At 43.1% G+C, this 18,978-nt stretch overlaps 1 protein-coding gene across 1 annotated transcript in view; it reads right to left on the bottom strand.

Moving 5' to 3' along the window:
• Positions 1–6,747: 6,747 nt before the first annotated feature.
• CMTM4 (CKLF like MARVEL transmembrane domain containing 4) overlaps positions 6,748–18,978 on the bottom strand; it is a 40,945-nt gene continuing 28,714 nt past the window's right edge. The window contains exons 3-4 of the mRNA XM_060254414.1: positions 11,675–11,773; positions 6,748–7,921 (exon numbers count right to left, since the gene is read on the bottom strand). Of these exons, the coding sequence (XP_060110397.1) occupies positions 7,748–7,921; positions 11,675–11,773 (273 nt within the window). The 3' untranslated portion in view covers positions 6,748–7,747. The remainder of the gene's footprint in view (positions 7,922–11,674; positions 11,774–18,978) is intronic.

Genomic DNA, 18,978 nt, shown 5'->3' on the forward strand with positions numbered 1-18,978 from the left:
TTGGAGGAGCCAAATGCAACCAAGAAGTACCGTATTTGTACCAAAACAAACATATGCAAAGGCACCCAGGGTTTTGTTAACGACGTATGCCTTTTCGTACAAGTGTCCACTTCTCAAATCCAAAGTGGGACAATAAAATGAATAATAAATACATAGGTTACCATTTCATAATTGGTATTATATCAGTTACATAAACTTCAATATATACAGATAGGTTCCATCCACAATAATGCAGAAGAGGAGAAACTTTTGTCCGGAAAAAGACAATCTAAGTGCATCATTTATTCCAGGTTGAAATAAATGTACTGGGAGTTATTTTAAAGAGTCACTAATGACAAATCAAGATGCACATTTTCCCCATCCCATATGCAAACCAGCCACTTTTCAAAAACAACAGCAAAAAAAGGTGCACACACAGCCGTGCGGGAAAGCACAAGGGTGCCCACAATATCCAACAAATAAGTACCAAGACACATTCAGTTCCCAAATACAAACACCGGACATTTAAAAAAAAATCAATCCAGAATATAATAGTCTGAGCCTTCCTGTCCTGGAAATGTCAGGCTCTGTATAAATTTACAGAAATGTCTGAGGCAAGAAGGTTCTCACACTCTACAACAGAAAGCGTCCCTAGGTGAGGATCCAAGTGAGATGAAGCCTTCTCATGGTAGGTAACTAAGACAACTGAAAGAGGACCTGTTGGCAGAGCTCACGACGATTCCTGTCTTGTACAGGAGGCCAGGCAGCTGAATGTCATATGGAAGAACCATGCTGGACTTTACCAGGGGAAGGGGAAATGGGAAATTTGTCATTTGTACGCAAAAACACTCAACATTAACACAGTAAACAAGGCAGAGTACAGAGTGGTCCATGTTATACTGATTAACCCTGTCTCCTGGTCCAGCCAAGCCATACGCAAGAACCAATGCTTCGGAAAGGGAGGCTAAAGGAGAAACTAGCACCACTCCCAACAACTGCTTGCACCGTTACCAAAAGATACTCTTCCCTTGTTAAGAATCCAGATATTTCAATGCTGAGATTTTAAAGACAGCAATCCAAGCGGCTTGCTTCAGAGCAGTTATGTAAGAATGTAAAATAAGAGACTAGTCCAGAGTAAAAGTTTCATGAAATGCAGACTAAAATGTTATTGTATAAACTAGTTACGAGGAGTATTTACTTTGAGCCGTCTATGAGAACTGGGTGCAGCAAACTAGATGAGTTAAGAAACTACAGAAGTATATACGTTGTATTCTACAAAATTATCTGCAGCTGTCAAAAAAATCATATCTCCCACAGCCATCTTGCTTTTCATCCAGAGGTTAATAGTACAGCTGCTGGGACCTGCCCTAGCCACAGAAACCACAACTCCAAAGACCCAAATAGAGCCTTAGGTAATTGCTTCTTCATAATTAATCATTACAAAAAAAATCACAACATGGCCTTCAAAATACATTATTTTTTTCCCATGAGAATCATAAGGAAGAAATAAACTCAACATTAAAAATGCAAAGTTCTGCAATATAAATACAAGAATCAAGACTACTGTACAAACTATCTATAAAATACATTGCTCTGCCAAATTAAAATTCTGCGCTCTACAGATTAATTTAACACAATGTTGTTAGCTACAAAAGTGGAAGGGGGAAGAGAGAGAGACCAATTGTTTATATGCTATCAGCTACTAAAAGTAATCGTCAGCCTTGCGAGAGAGGTGAAAGCACAGCGCTGCCACCACAACATCACCAGTTACACAATATTACGCATTAAATCAAAGGAATCATTTGTTTATGGCCATAAGTTCCATGGTGCTTTCTAAATAAACAACAGCTATGCAACATTGCAGTGGCAGGGGCTGAGCCACTCCCACTGGGCAATCAGGTGATTTATCTTGACCATTAGCCAGAGAGGAAAAGCAGATGGGGGGGGTCACATGTCTCCCTTACATCAGGAATGTTAAAGCATGGAGGTAACACAACACTGCTTCAGCCACTATGCAGATATCAGCATTATCGGCTGGACCAGAGAGCAGATCTCATATTTAAAATGGAATGGAAAAAGTTGTTACTATAAGATACATACTTCTACCAGTCACTAATTCCACTGCTTGCTACATGCATCAGTAAAGATCAAATAGGTCTTAAAAGTTTAATTTTTTTTTAAAGGGAGACTTGGTTATTAAGAAAAGTAATCAAGTATCCCTCTTCTGTATCAAGTTCACATTTATACAGATTACTTTCACACAATGAAATAGGAAACCTAAGACACATGGCAGTAGGAAAAGGCAGGACCAGATCTACATGTTTTCTGAGGGGGGGGCACAAAATTAAAAAATGACGCCCCCTTATGGATGATTCTGTCTTATGGTCCCATAGAATACAATGGACTTCATATCCAATTTGGCACCCCCCCCCCCCGTCAGCGCCCGGGGCAAGCACTCCCCTCTGCCCCCCACTAGATTCAGCCTTGGGAAAAGGGATAGTTAGTTATAACTTGAATTGTACTTAATCATGAAAGAAAAGAAAGCTGCTGATAAAACTGTGGACTACATCAGTTTACACTGACGCATACCGTGTAGCACCAGGCAACAAGATGAATCATTGAGCATTTTCAAAATCAATTGTTAAAGTATTCTAGGAAGGGTCATATTGTGTTAGCGGTATCTCCAAGTTCTCTGAATACCTGTCATCTCAGTTATTTGAATTTTAACCTATATAGTTTTGGTCAAAGAGCTGTCTCAAGTGCACCAATGGTCTGCTTGTACCCAGTGGGATTTTGGAATTTTTTCCTCTTTTTTGTTCTTCTCTAGCTTTGGCCACACCAAGGTTTCTTCTCCACCTTGCCTTCCAAACAGCAACTGGTGTGTGGCAGGGGAGGACATCAACAAGCACAGTGTCATCTTCTCACTGTCCGTGTTTCAAGCTTTCCCTGTCCTTGGAACATTCCTTCTGAGCCCTGGTTTGGTATGAACTTTCTTTCAAGAATGCAGCCCAAACAGTTTAGCAAGCTCTCTAGATGGGAAGAGGTGCATTTCCAAAGGTCCTGTCCACACTGGGGCCCCTTTTTCTTGCCAAGTCACCAAAGGGCTTTAAAAAAAAAATCAGTGATTGCTGTTGGGCTACAATAAAATAATGACTGATTGACATTGTCAATCTACTTTCACTTTTTTGTTTTAAAAAAAATCTTCAAAAAACCCTGGCACAGCAGTGGGGCGGGGGGGGGGGGGGAGAATGCAGAGAAAATGGCAGTTGGCAGAGGAAAGTGCGCACAGAACTTCTGGGTGGATGCTCTATTGCCAGTGTGAATACTTCTGCATTTGCAGCAGTGATGAAGATGATATTGGTTTTATACCCTGCCCTATACTCTGAATCCCAGAGTCTCAGAGCGGTCACAATCTCCTTTACCTTCCCCCCCCCCCCCACAACAGATACCCTGTGAGGTGGGTGGGGCTGAGAGAGCTCTTGCAGCAGCTGCCCTTTCCAGGACAACTCCTACAAGAGCTATGGCAGACCCAAGGCCATTCCAGCAGATGCAAGTGGAGGAGTGGGAACTCAAACCCGGTTCTCCCAGATAAGAGTCCGCGCAATTAACTACTATACCAAACTGACTCAGAAAAATGGAAAATGCTTGCTCTGCGGATAAAGTTCATCTGGCAGGCTGGGGAGCAGTAGTTCATGAACACAAAACCAACATAACTTTGGATATACAGAACTATCTGAATGGTTCTTTGGATCCTAGCCTGTGTGTCTTGCTTTGTGTACAGATGGTCCCAAGTCCCTGGTAAGGAGCAGCTCTTGCGAAAGCCCTCTCTAGTCAAGATCTCTGAGAGCAGCCAATCAGAGTGGAATCATAAAGGACATACGTGAAGCTGTCTCATACTGAATCAGAGCACTGGCCCATCAAGGCCAGTACAGTCTGCACAGACTGGCAGCAGCTATCCAAGGTCTCAGGCAGAGTTTTCACATCACCTACTGCCTAGTCAGCTTAACTAGGAGACACCAGAGATTGAACCAGTGACCTTCTGCGTGCAAAGCCGAGGCTCTTCCACTGAGCCACAGTCCCTCTCCTGAAGGAAAGGCCTGGCCGTTTACAGTGGATGTCATTTCAGAGAAAATAATAAAATTCCAAGTAGAAAATTCTTGAAATCAGTCCAGTCACTACATGCTTCAGATATTTCACTGCACTGTTATGACCAAAAATGCACTAGATACCAGAACTCTATTTTTATATTCAAGTCCATCCCTCATGTGCCAAACACACCAGCCTCTTTCAGACTCTTAATATGTCTCCAGTCCAAAGCCCTGGACTTAATCTTTGGTCCCAGACTTTTTTAAAATCTCAGAAAGCTTAAAAATCTACAACGTATCATCCAAAAGTTCTAGAATTGGATTTCCTCAGATAACTATGTGGACAACGAATCAAAATTGTCTTTTGTCGTTGTTCATTTTTTAAAAGGATGATCAACAGTCACTGGTCATACTAGCTACAAAAGGAAAACATCCACAATCTCTGCCCACACGCCTGGTTATCTCAGAAGTGCTGCTGAGAAGCAAGCTGTTCATCTTTCTCATTAACAAAGGAAGCCACTATACAGTCAAAAATATTGCAGAGCATTTTGTGAGTGTTCTTTCTGATTAGAAATTGCACACATTGAGTTTCTAAGTTAACATATAACAGCTCAGAAGGAGATTAAATTAAGGTCAGCACAGAAATGATTGCCAGGTAGCTTCTACCCTTTCTGAAAACCAGACAGCAAACTGAAGACACTCTTACTATTTCAGGAACTGACCCTAGCAACACACACAGTGTCTTCCCCAGCACTTAACCTCTGCATAAGAGCAGGAACACAGAAAGGAACTCTAAAATATTCTGTTGAAAGCTTCTGGAAAGGTTATTAAAATATTTCTCTACACCCACCTTCTAAGTCTTACCCAGAGATTGCCAGATTTAACTTAATATTTATGGTAAGCAGTTTTAACTAGAAATAACCCAATATAGGTTTTGCAATCAAAAAATGAAAACATTCCCTAGTTAGAATTGGACCCTTAGTGTTTCAGCACCATGGCATTCACTAATCCTGGCAAGGGGCAGGTTTTTATCTATAAGGTGGCTCCCTTTTGCAGCCAATCTATTGAGCTACTGTTGGCCAAATGTAGGAGCCACATGTAGCTCTTTTACACATATTGTGTGGCTCCTGAAGCTGCCACTGCCCTGTCAGATGGCTTGGAGAAGACATTTAACGCTGAAGTTGCTTTCTTCCACCTCTCCCTCCTCCATATATTTGCCTTCCTTCCTTGCAGCTCTCAAACATCTGATGTTCATGTCTTGTGGCTCTCAAACATCTGACGTTTGTTCTTTGTGGTTCTTACGTGAAGCAAGTTTGGCCACTCCTGTACTATAGCATTAGCAGCTCTTAGGCATTCAACATTACTTTAAGGTACAACTTGTAAGTAGCAATGAAATGTAATGTTTTCTCAAGTCGGGAGCAAAGCTACTGGGGTTCTACACATTTAAAAGGGCCTAGAGAGCTATTTCCAACCCTTTCTAAGAACTACGAAATATCACATATGATTTAAAATCAACAACAACAAAGAATTAACCTTTGTAAACAGAAAATGCCCCAGCCTGTTATGCAAATCAGGCACTTCTACATATATTTGCTTATTTGGCTTACCTTGGGCTGTTCATAGGCACTATATGCAAAGGTCTGATTTCCCTCTAATCAACTAGTCGCTTCGCTTCCAGGAAGTGCCCCCAAACTTATCTCCACAGTCAAAAGAAAAGAAACATTTTTTAAAAAATAAAAACAGACATTCTTAGGATGGCAAATGCTGCATCTGCTCCTAACGTTAAAATCACACAGATGGGGGATACCCAGACTTCAGGGAGGAGATGGACTTTAAGTGACAGGAAGACCAAAGGAGACAGGATGGAATGAAGCCTACAGGCTCAAGTGGAGTTTTAAGAACCAGGATATATCAGGGAAACAAGACACAAGCATGAAGCAGGGAGCTTCACCAACTGCAGGCACTGCCAACAAACATAAGAATGAGGAACTTTCTGTCCCACCATTGCTGACACTGGTCTGCATTCACAAATGAGACGCCATAAAGTTTTACTTGCTGGCTTTGCCAAGGGAACACAAAAGCTCAGAGCTTTTTTTGTAGCAGGAACTTCTTTGCATATTAGGCCACGCACCCCTGATGTAGCCAATCCTCCAAGAGCTTACAGTAGGCCCTGTACTAAGAGCCTTGTAAACTCTTGGAGGATTGGCTGCATCAGGGGGGGTGTGGCCTAATATGCAAAGGCATTCCTGCTACAAAAAAAGCCCCGCAAAAACTGAACACACAGAGAGAAAGCACCTTCCCATGCACGCTTTAGCTGGGAAATTTTTTTTATATTTTGAGAAGAATGGCTATTGTCTCTTATGGAGAGTGAGAGCCAAAAGATACTCTTCTGCTCATGGGAGTGCAAACCTTTGAACATATTCATCTTCTAACTGAACTAAGCGTAGGACGCAAGCAGCACAACACACAAAGCCAAAGAGCCTCAAATTGCTGACTATAAATCCCAGTTGCCTACCTACAGAGTACATTACTTTTCCAAGAAAGACCAAAGAGCTGAATTCATGTAAACTAGATGGATTCTGTCCACATCACTAGCAAAGAATCAGCTTTCACCTGTGAAAATCTCTCAAAACATTTTGCAAATTTGCTTAGATGCATAAGGTTAATTTACATATCTCCAATTAAATTATTCAAAGTATTTTAATTCAGAAAAAAGACCTAATTTGAACAACTGAAGTGTACAGCCATGCAAATCAAACTCTCAAAATAACCACACAATTTCAAGAACGCAGCGACGCTGACAAAATGAGTGTTAAAATTTGTCAAGATACCTTCACTGCGCTAAATACCTTGACAAACAGAAAGGACTCAAAATTGCCTTTGCATTATTTAGTTTTGCTCCACAAACTGAAATGGACCTGGACCTCTATGGTCTCTTTCTAGAGGGAAAAGGAAAAGAATGTGATAGCATTCAGGTAGCATCAGGCTTAGTTCATAGCTAGCTGTGGTAGCATCAGGCTTAGTTCATAGCTAGCTGTGGTCTCAAAAAGAACAAGCATTGGGCTTTCTGGGTAGTCCAAAGCTTATTTCATTGCTATCATCCCAAACCCCCAGCCAAAAACCTGACATGGCTGTCTGTTTGTAGGTACACAATCAATCATTAGGAGTGTAAGAAACGAAGAGTCACCATCAGATCTTGCTAAGGGAAATGCACATAGTATTTCATGTTATTGCTATTGCTCCTTTGGATTCTTCCCTCCCCCCCAAATGTAAAACATCTGTTTATTGGAAACCCTTCGTTTCCAAAGAACAATCCAGGGCCAGTGTTGATTCTAACGTTCCTACTGGATGATGGAAATCAAGTCCCTCCATGGATTTGTTAACTCAAGAAAGAATGGTGCACCACACAGTTGTTTGCGCTAAAATCTCATCACCATTCTTCATGATTGTAGACAAAAATCTTCATCTGAAAAGGTCCATTTTTACAGCCCTCAAGCCAACTGCTTCCAATTGTTGATCCTCTTCCCTCTCTTTGTATATGCTGGTGCTCTCTGCCACCACACACTCCTCCTTCATTTCCTATAAAAGTGGGGGAAATTGTAAAAGGTCTGCAGGCTTCTATTAATGGTTTTTGTTCTGTTTTATTTTTCCTTTGGGGTTCCCACTCTGCACGCAAGCTTCCTTCACCCATCCAGGCGCTGAATCTCTGGGCGGTGATCTACTTCTCTCGATTCTGTCCGCGCCCGCATATAATCACTGGTCTGCCGTGTGTTTTGCTGCCGGCTGTTAATTCTCCAGTTTTTAACGGCTAAAAATGAATTCACAGCATAGACTGCAGTTGCCAGGAAACCAAATATCTAAAGTGGGGGGAGAAAACGTCACTGAAGTGATAGTGGCTCACCTTTAACTGAGAAATAATTCAGCACTTTCATAACACCCACAGACATCCCCAACAGTAACACAGTAGCTGAACTGCGGACTTTAATTCTTTGTAGCTCCAGCTCTAACGCTGGTCACATAGGGTGCGTTCACAGCTCATGAAGGTCCTTTGAGCACAAGCCAGAAATAATACCTGTTCCTGCTGATGATCAGTTATTTATTTATTTATTAGATTTTTATCCCACCCTACCCCACAAGTGGGCTCAGGGCAGCTTAGAAAATGTCATGAAACAGTACATAAATTCCATAGGAATGATCCATTAAAACATCAATATAGAGTTCAATCCTAACATAAGTAAAATTGAAGTAACTCATCTAATTACCTAATAACAGCAGCAGTGTGCAATTTCAATCCGCACACAGTAAGCTCCTGCCAGGAAAAGGGTGGCAGATCACTGGGATGGAAACTGGTGCTGCTTCTGGCACCCAAGATAAAATAGCGCTACGGGGCGCTTAAAGCAGGGCAGGCTGATGTTATTTGATGTCTGCTGTCTCGACCAAAGGCTTGGTGGAACAGCTCTATTTTACAGGCTCTGCAGAATTGCAACAAATCTCACAGGGGCCTGATCTCAGTCGGGAGCATGTTCCACCAGGCTGGGGCCAGGGCTGAAAAAGTCCTGACCCTGGTCAAGGCAAGGCCCTCTCAGCCCTACCCACCTCACAGGGTCTCTGTTGTGGGAGGAGAAAATATAGGAGATTGTAAGCCGCTTTAAGTCTCTGATTCAGAGAGAAGGGCGGGGTATAAATCTGCAATCATCTTCTTCTTCTTTCGGGCCGGGGACTATTAAACGGTGCTGGTCTCAAGAGCACAAGGCAGGGAGAGACAGTCCTGCAAGTATGCAGGTCCCTGGCTGCCTAGAGCCTTGAAGGTCAACACCAAAACCTTAAATCTCACTCAGTATTCAGCTGGTGCAGCACTGGCTGAAGGTGCGCCTGCACAGACATCCCAGTCAGCAGGCACGCTGCTGCATTTTGATCCAAAGCTTCTGATTCATGTTTAACGGTAGGGTAGGCCCGCGCAGAGTGAGTTACAGTAATCAAGCCTAGAAGTTGCCACGGCATGGATCACTGTCATCAAGTCATGAGAGGAGAGGTAGGGAACCAGATGCCTGACCAGCTGAAGATGGTAAAAAGCTATCTGGCAAGACTGGTGACCTGGGCCTTCATAGAAAAGGAGGCAGCCAGGACCACTCCCTGACTCCTCACCATTAGTGCTGGAATCAATGGCACCTCACCAAGGGCAGGAATTTGGATTCCCAAACCCAGAACAGAACTTCTATCTTAGCTGGATTAAGTTTCAGCCAGATCTGATGTAACTGATCAGCCACAGCCTCCAAACCCTGAACCAAAATACCCAGGGCACAGTCTGTCCATCCATCCATCAACAAATACAACTGGGTGTCATCAGCATACTAGTGACCATCCAGCCCCAAACATCTTTAACTGGGTAAAGGGGCATATATAGATGTCAAATAACATCAGGGAGAGGATCGCCCCTTACAGGGTGTCACATATAATAGCGTAACGTGGTGAAACCCTCTCCCCAAGTGCCCCCCTCTGTCCCTGATCATGGTACTGCTTGCCTCTGCGGAGTATTTGGCCTCCTGTTGGCATCTCTTTTATGGGGAGGTCCACAGGTGTGGCTATAGACTTCACAAAATTCCTATATGCTTACCATATGTGGCTCCTTCACACATATTGTGTTGCTCTTGAAGCTCCTACTGCCAGCTTGGAGAAGGCATTTGTCTCTTTAAGTCACTTCTCCAAGCCAAGTCAGCTGGCAGGTTGGAAGATGCATTTAATGTTAAAGTTGCTTTCTTTCCACCTCCCCCATCTATTTGCCTGCCTGCTTTTCTGCTCTCAAACATCTGACATTCATGTCTTGCAGTTCTCAAATATCTGACGTTTATTCTATGTGGCTCTGATGTTTATTCTATGTGACTGATCTGGAAATTGCAGTAGGTGCAGAATGCGCCGGCTCGCCTGCTGACTGCACCACCTTTACGGGTGGGCATTCGACCGGTGCACCGCAGTCTGCACTGGCTGCCCATCGAGTACCAGGTTCTAGTGCTAACATTTAAAGCTTTACGCAGCCTGGGACCAACACACCTGCAGGACCGTCTCTTTCCATATATGCCCAGGAGGTCGTTACGTTCGGCCTCCCAAAATCTGTTGGCCATCCCCAGCCCAAGAGACTCCCGCCTTGTCTCAACTAGGGCCAAGGCTTTTTCAGTCCTGGCCCCAACCTGGTGGAATCAGCTCCCTATTGAGATCCAGGCCCTACCTGGCTTATTAGCCTTCCGTAGGGCCTGTAAAATGGAGCTGTTCCACCAGACTTTTAGCTGAGGCTGCAGGCATCTATTCTTGATCTGGTTGGCCTCCCCGGCCAGCACTGTCACCTGTGCTAGGAATTGGAATAAAAACTGCCATCCCGATGAGATATCATGATGTGAGATGGCTAGGCTGGGCACTATGTGATGTCATGGTAATCTGAGTGCTGTTGAGTTGTCTGTTTTAAAATGTTTTTATTGTATTTTATTGTTTTATTATATGTTGTACTTTGCCCTGAGCCCTACGGGGAATGGGTGGAAGAGAAATTTCCTAAAATAAATAAAATAAAATAAAAATAAATTAAGGAAGTTTGGCCACCCCTGGAGTTAGACCTTTATTCACTGTAATTGTGGTAGGTGGACTAAAGCCATACTGGACACAAGAAAGATAAAAGTCGCTTCAGGCTTCTGTTAGCCAGCAGTGCTTCTTTACTAGAGCATCCTTTTCACCAGTTCCTTCTTGTGTGCTGCTAGGTCACCTGTAAACCTGCCACCAAACATCTAGGAAAAAGTCAGTAATCATTCTGTGATTACAGATGATGCTGAAACAACACACCCATATTTAAGCAGAAATACTGATGGTGTGGCAAAGGTCTCCAATTCATAATGAGTGCATTTGCATCCTGCTTTTCTTTCCAGTTAGGACTCAAAAGTGGCTTAGAACATCACTGTCCCCTCCTCTGCTCCCTCTCAACAACCCTGAGATGCAAGTCAGGCTGAGAGTTTGTGACCGACCCAAGGTCACCCAACAGGCTTCCATGATAGAAGTGGGGATGCCAGTCCAGCACTCCCAGGCTCCTAGTCCGACACTTTCTCTGGTTCTCAGTTGGCTGCTTGAAATTAAAGGGCTTGTTTGTTTTTCATTCTTGTTGTTTCTAATGAATGTGAACCAGTGCAGCGTGATGCTGGGTCTCAGAAGACTGGGTTCAAACCCCCACACTTCTACATCAAGGCCTTTGGGTAACCCTGGGCCAGTCACTCACTGTCAGCTTCACCTACATTAGAGTTGTTGCAATGAGGTGAACCATGTACACCACCCTGAGCACCCTGGAGGAAGGACAGGGTTTTAAAAAAACGATTCTGACAGTCATGGGTGAATGTTGAAGGATGACAGGAAATAAACAAGCAAAAAAATCCTCTGCTCTGAAAAGCAGGACAATGGCCATCTCTTTAACATTCCAACCATGTTGTTATTAATAACACATTATCATTACTAGTGGGAAAAGATCATTTTACAGGAAGGAAAATTTGAGCAAAATGCACAATACACCTTAGCACGAATACAGATTCATTCCTTGTGTTCCCTACAAAAGAATGAAAAGAAATTCAGATTTGTCTTACCACAGCTGCTATTTCTGCTCCTTTTTTATGGTTCAAAGCAGCAAGTACTACAGATGCAATGAAAAAGAAGAAAGTGCAGAGTCCAGTATTGACCAAATCCTGTTTAAACAGAAACAGGGAAGTTATAGCACAGACTGAGCGTGTAAAACAGGCACAGGATTCCCTCCGTTTAGACACATTTCATTCTTTATGCAGAGGCAGCAACAAGATCAACCCAGGTAACGGCTGCATTACAGTTCTGAGCCTCTGGTGGCACTGGCAGGCCAGGGAGTTAAAAAAAATCCTAGTTGAAAGAGCAAAGCTAGTAACTTTAAAAGAAAACACACACAAAACTATGCTTCTTCCATTCCAAGTGATGAACCTTAGTGCAACGTGTCTGCTCAACCAAAACCACTGTTCTTTTTTCCAGCCACAAAAATGTTATGTGAATCAACTATATAGTGAATATATAGATTTTTTTTTTTTTGCCTGCTCGCTTTCTGGAAGCCAGAAAGTTACTCATATGCCCACCACATGTATCTATTGCATTATATAATATAGGACATATGTTCTATATAGACTGGTTTTATTTGCATAAATGAGTTCTGTGTTTATACACATTAACACACATTCTCCCCACACTGGAGGATCATCTTTAAATGTGTTGGGGGGTTTTCTCTCCACAAACAGCAAAAGGAAAAAAAATCCTTTTCAGAAACTCATACAGTACAGTTTCGCAGACTTACTGTTGCCTAGCAATGCAGCTGACTGGCTTCCAAGCTCTCAGCATTCCCGAGCCATGTCATTAACATATTGCTATGGGCATAATTACCATTTTGACTATTCTGAGAGGTTATGGATGTAAAGGAAACTCGCCCTGTACTTTATTGGCTTGCCAATAAGCGGATTATGAAGAACAAACACAGAACAGTCAACATCATCACAAAAATTAAATGGCCTAAACAGACATAAGAGATAAAAATAACCATTTAGCCAGCATTTTTTTCTTTTCTTTTTTCCATCACCATCCTCTGCCCTCTAGACCTCACCACCATCTCTAGTACTCAGGTTTGGGGCACTGACTATACTTTGGTGGTAGTCTTTCCAGGATACATTTTAAAGATTGTTTTTGGCTGTTCTGCTTTATTTTTTAATGCTAAAATCATGTCTGATTTCTTGGGATCACCAGCATAGAGGGTTCTAACTTAGCAGGCTTCCATATTAAGAAAACGGCCAACAGCCAAAATTACAATCTGTGATGGAAAACTATATTCACAGGAAGGGTTTTTTCTAACTTCACAAGAGTTTAGGTTCACGCTAAGTTGACTAAACTGTAGGGGAACCAACATGAGGTTTTTCCCCTGTGTCCAGAGTACCAAGTGTTCCCCTTGATACAATTCTAGAACGTCGAAGTAAGCAACACATGGTATGTGTGCTGACATCAGTGCACCATTATCATTTTCCTGGGCACCCAGGGTCATATCCCTGCCCAAGTGACAGAGGCACTGGCAGCATAGGCAGCACAGGGAGCAATGGTACAGAAGAAGACAACACGTATGGCTTCGACCGGCACACCCACCAGCCAAGTTCAATGCGAATCCACAAGATGTTGCCAGCTTGGATTGTTCCAATCATGTCTGGCCAGATACAATCTCATCGCCCAGCCCCTGACCCTGTAATGCACCCTGCTATCTTCACAGGTAGACACTACATTTCTTTTGGCAATTGAACCACCCTCCCTTCCCCCAAAAAAGTTGGTTATTGCTGTTCTAGGCCCTAATGGATAGATTAATCACTTTGGGTGGCTTGAAACGGAGGAAGGCTTTTTGTTCACAACTACTACAAAAAACAAATTATGTTATTGAAGGGCTTATATCGGCCTATAAATTATAATGCTTGATCATGTCCTTGTAGGATGTTTCAAATCTAAAACATTTTGGTTTTGGGGGAGGGGGGAAAGCCCAACAAGATTTTGTTGTTTCTTTAGGCTCAGACATGGGGGAAATTACCCATCACCTTTTTGCTTCCTTCATTAAAAAATTATCTTCCCTATAACTAGTAAAATTTGCAACAGCATGTACACACCGTGGCAGCAAATTTACTTTACCTGAGGCTACTGATTGTAAAGATGGGCATCTAATCTGATATAACCTTACAAGGATGGTATTGACAAATGTACCACTACCAATTAAGCACATCAATAACTGCAGTTTAATGCCTTATTTTAATTATATTTGGAACTGCCAAGTATGCTGGCAATATTTGCCTGTGTCTGATAATTTGTGTTCTAATTATTGTGTATTGTGATGGTTAATTGGTTAAGCAATTAATCTGAACTTGAGCACTGCCAACAAGTTCCACAAAGCATCCAATATGTCAGTTATGAGCAATGTGCAGTCTGGGAAGTTGTATTTTTCAGCCACTTGGCATGAGTGCCATATTCACATCCAAGGTGGCATCCATACAAGTGCGTTCTCCAGATCGCATTGTGCCTCACTCCACTTGGTGGCTTCTGTGCATTTTGTAAGGTGCAATACCGTTATACCACTTAAGAATGTCCTCCAAAATTAGCAGGAAATGCCACCCAGAGAGGAGACCTCTGCCAAATCTGCAGACTTGCACACTCTACGCAAACAAACCCTGCTGAGCAGCAGCCACAAATGCAGTGATTCAAAGATGAGATGGCTCACCACACAGACTGTGGCAGTATGAGGAGTTTGGGAGAGTGACAAAAACTAATGGAAATTAGCATCATTTTCTTAAGGTTCAGAAACACTGAGGATCTGGATACTCTGCTTAGCAACTCTAAAGAATTATGGGATCAGTTTCTTTAGCAGACAAAATAAGGCATCACATTAGGGAAACAAAGAAAACAAAAACAAATTATTTTATTTTATTTACATTAGACTTTTATTCCGCCTTCTCCACAAGCGGACTCAGGGCGGCTTACAACAGTTGTTTACACGATTTAAAACAATAAGTCAATAAAATCTATAAGACATTAATACAATTAAAATTTAAAAACTATTCCACGGTGCTGTACCATTACTATGTTGGCGGTTCTGCTTTTCAGACTGTTGGTCACCAGGAACTCTAGCTGATGTCAGGTGGCAGCTCTCTCTGTCGAAACATTTCGATCTTACAGGCCCCGCAGAATGAAGGAAGGTCCCGCAGGGCCCTTATGGCCTCCGGGAGAGCATTCCATAACTCTGGTGCTGCCACTGAGAAGGCCCTGGCTCGTGTCAAATGCAACCTGGCCTTTTTTGGTCCAGGGGTGGACAGCAGATTTTTTTGTCCCTAAACGCAGTGCTCTCTGGGGGATATATGGGGAAAGGCGGTCCCGCAGATAAACAAAGAATAATTGAAGGCCAATATGCATGTAGGCTGTAGTGCCAAAGGCCTGACTTGAAGACATTTTGAATCCATTTGACCCAAAAAGAAAGCAAGTAAGATGAAAATACTGCATCAATAGCACCTGCAGTACTCCTGAACTCCTCTGTGCTCCTGGATAAGTAGGCAGCAAGAATGGCAGGGAATGCTTAGATTGATATGCCAGCTACAGTTGTTCCTGAAGAAAGTAACTATGGTCATAGTTATATATTGCCTTGACAACATCCAGACTGGACTGCTAAAAAACACATTTCGGTGTTTGAAAGCAGTCCAGAAATGACCCAGGAAGGCTGCAACCTAAGTATCAACAGAACTCATATCAATGAACACATGAAGCCCATTTTGTGCCATTTGCTTCAGTTATGTTTGTGGGATCAATACTAAGTGCTGGTTTTGACCTTTAAAGCCCTAAGTAGGTTGTGTTCAAAGCAGGGCAACTTTATGCAATGGACAAAAGGGGCAGTTACCCACAGCCATCACTGTTGAAGTCTACCCTCTGAGACACTTCCTCTGGCAACAGCACTGCCTTCACCCATTTCCTTCTTTCCCTTCCTCTCACAAGAATCGGAGAGAGGGGAAACAATGTATACAGTTATAGGGAAGAGGCTGACAAGTGCTGTCAATCGCATGTGTGCCAACCAAAGGGACACAGAGGGATGAGATAGTCTTAAGGAGGCCACACCCACCTCCTTTTTCTTTTTGGCCAGGCAGCTCTGCTTCTGTCTTCTTAATGCAGAACTGAGAAGCTGAGAGCTCAGGCCAAGACGTGGAATGGCTGCTTGGAGAGGCAATGAATATAACTCTTGAGAACTTTACAGGTACTGTGCCTCCCCATTCCAAGCACGCTGGCAAATTCCTCAACAAAGCCTCAGCATGCTGAGCTCAAGTTTTATCTGCATCTGCTGTGACCACATTGCACTTAGCAAATCTCATAAGGCTTAGCAAAGAGCAATACTGATGTATCCCTGTCCATTTTGAGCAGGAAGACCTACTCAGGCTGAGTGCAGCATTAAGTGGGGCAATACCTAGGTCAGAGTGCAACCTCCCACTGAAAAGCTCTTCAAATTCGCAACCGTGGCCCTACTTCTTCCTTACTGCGTGTTAACAGTGTGGTGGTTCCAGGGGCTGTTCAAATACTTGCCCACTTGGGAAATGGGGTAAAAGAGAGAGAGAGAGAAAGAAAGAAAGAGGGGGGGGGGAGAGATGCTTCTTTTAAAAATTATTTTAAGCAGACAAATATGAACAAAAATACAATGCAAAAATATAAACTAATTAGAAAAAGATGAGTTCTTCTGAGCTAAGCCTCAGTGAAGACTTTCCTATGATATTTTTAGACATAGTAAAACCACATCACACGGAGGAAAGAATTTCATCTGAAATCAGAGCAGCTTCAAGCCAGCAATTTCTTGCACAAAATAGTTCACAGGACAGAACAGTTCACAGGGCCATCTAGGATGAGAATCAAAGCCAGTCTGAACTGTGATCATCCATCATCCCATTCATAAGTAATTTAATGAAAAACTGTTATCGCTGTTAAGGTTCTTGTTATGGGTCATCTTGTCTGAGCTCAGCAGAAGTTGTATTAGCTGGCCTGATCAAAAGGAAAGTGGTGGCTAAATTATGACAGAACGGAAATCTTTTAAGGTATTAGCCCAGAGGGCTGTCTTTAGCCAGATACACAGGTGATAATCCATGCATAGCAAATTAAAGAGCAATGAATCCCAAGGCGCTGCCTTCCTTCCAAAACTTCAGAGTAATCGTCCATCTGCTTCAAGAGTCCTCATTTTGACTCAGTAGTTTTGCTGCTAAAAACCAAGATGAAGCAGGGCCTTTTAGAGTGATAAAGCACAGCAAAATCAGAAGTTAAAAGGGGGATGCAGAAACATGTACCACCCATCATATTATTCTTTAGGCTACTTCCAGTTCATTTAGATTTCTCAAGAGCTAAGGTCTGGACAGCCCAGGCTAGCCTGATCTCAGAAGCAAAGCATGGTCTGGCACTGGATAGTCCTTGGAAGGAAGTCCAGGGCCGCTATGCAGAGGCTGGCAATGGCCAACCCACTCCTGTTTGTCTCTCACCTTGAAAACCATACAGGGTTGTTGTAAGTCAGCTATAACTTGACAGCACTTTCCTTCACCATGGTCAGGAACCTAAACTGTCAGATCAAATCCTACTGAAATTTTAAAACCTACTAACTGAAGCTGCATGAACTGGTTTGCCAAAGCACTTCCAGAAAATGCTTAATCTCAGAATCTTTAAACCCCAAAAGTTTAAAAGGCCATGGGCAGATGGCTAACAGAAGTTAATATTGTATCATGACTATCTTCTGGTGGGGTCCAGGGCATAAACTTTTACACAGTCTGTTACAAAAGACTGTACATGTTTGCAGTGGCCAACACCTCCTGACCTACCAGTATATTAAAACAAATAAAGAATGCTTCTATGCTAGCAGGCTGCAGTGGGTAGAATACAATTTGCCACCAGAGTACGTATGCACAAACCTCTAGTAGGTTTCTTGATTTAATATATTGGTATGCTGCCTTTTTGCATGATGAAATCCCAAAGCAACTCACAAGTGACAAAAACATAAGAAACAACTAAAATCATCAGCAAAAATACAATATTTAAAGCCCTAAGCCCTCAGACAATGCTGGAAAGGTCTGAAACAATTGTGCTTGCAGCATTTGCTGGGGGAGAGAGTTCCACAGTTTAGGAGCAGCAGCTGAAATGACACTTGATTGGGTCATCCTCACCAATTCACTTTCTGAAAATGTGGGTTCCTATGACAAACTTTCCACCACATACAATCGGAAAAGTTGGGCAGGTCTATGTGCCTAGAAACAGTCCCTCAGGTACTCTGGACCCAAGATGTTTAAGGCAAGGGTGTCAAATATACGGCCCAGGGGCCGAATCAGGCCCCCAGAGGGCTCCTATAAGGCCCCGAGCAACTGGCTGCCATCTGCTTCCTTCTCCCTCTCTCTTGCTTCCTTCTGCATCACAGCTTGCTTTGCAAGGCTTGCTCAGTTGCACAGGAGCTAAAGAGCAAAACCTCTATTTCCTCCATTGGCTGAGGCTCCTCCCTTGGGGAGGAAGGGGGGGAGGCAGAGCTTGTTTTGCCAGGCTCTCTCAATCACATAGCAGAGCTACTGAGCCAAGCCTCTCTTCCTTCTGTTGGCTGAGGCTCCTCCCCCACCAGTCCCCTGGGGAAGGAAAGAGCCAGAGCCTCCTTTGCCCAGTTCCCTGGATCCTATGCGAGAAATACAAAGAAAGCACCTTTAAAACCAATGAGTGCTAACATTTTAAGCATTTTTGTCTGTGTCCTCTATGAAGTTTATATCTCTGCTACCTAATCTCAAATAGGTACACACATGGCCCAGTCCAACATGGCCCAGCCCAACAAGGTCTCATTTATGTCAGATCTAGCCCTCATAACAAATGAGTTTGACACCCCTGGTTTAAGGGCTTTAAAGGTCAAAACAGCACTTTGAATTGGGTCTAGAAACAAAGTTGTTTTTATGTTCTGACTTCATCAGAGCTTATTAATATTCTAGCTGTTGTAATTTGTTCTGGACTGTCTTCAAAGGCAGCCCAGTTTGCAGTGAGTGATTTTAGCCTCACCTGGATATCACCGCAGCATTGGTGATGGTGGCCTCTATTGAAAGACCAACAGCAAGACAGAAGCAAATGGCAGCAGTTCTTCATACAGCAGCAAAGAATACATCCCTTGACTAATTGTAAAACTGGCATGCCTACTAGCAGGCAGGCCTTCCCACTAACTCCTTCCTGCTCCACTGTTTCATTTCCCCCTTGCCCTTGCATAAAGCAGTTGCTGGGCTCCTGCCAAACTAAGAAATTCTACCCCTTTCATCATGGGTGGGAGGACAGGAGGAGAAAGAGGAGGGAAAGGCAACAGGTATTACTTCAAGTGAGTTTG

The sequence above is a fragment of the Heteronotia binoei genome, chromosome 14, assembly GCF_032191835.1.
Source record: "Heteronotia binoei isolate CCM8104 ecotype False Entrance Well chromosome 14, APGP_CSIRO_Hbin_v1, whole genome shotgun sequence".
Classification (NCBI taxonomy): domain Eukaryota; kingdom Metazoa; phylum Chordata; class Lepidosauria; order Squamata; family Gekkonidae; genus Heteronotia; species Heteronotia binoei.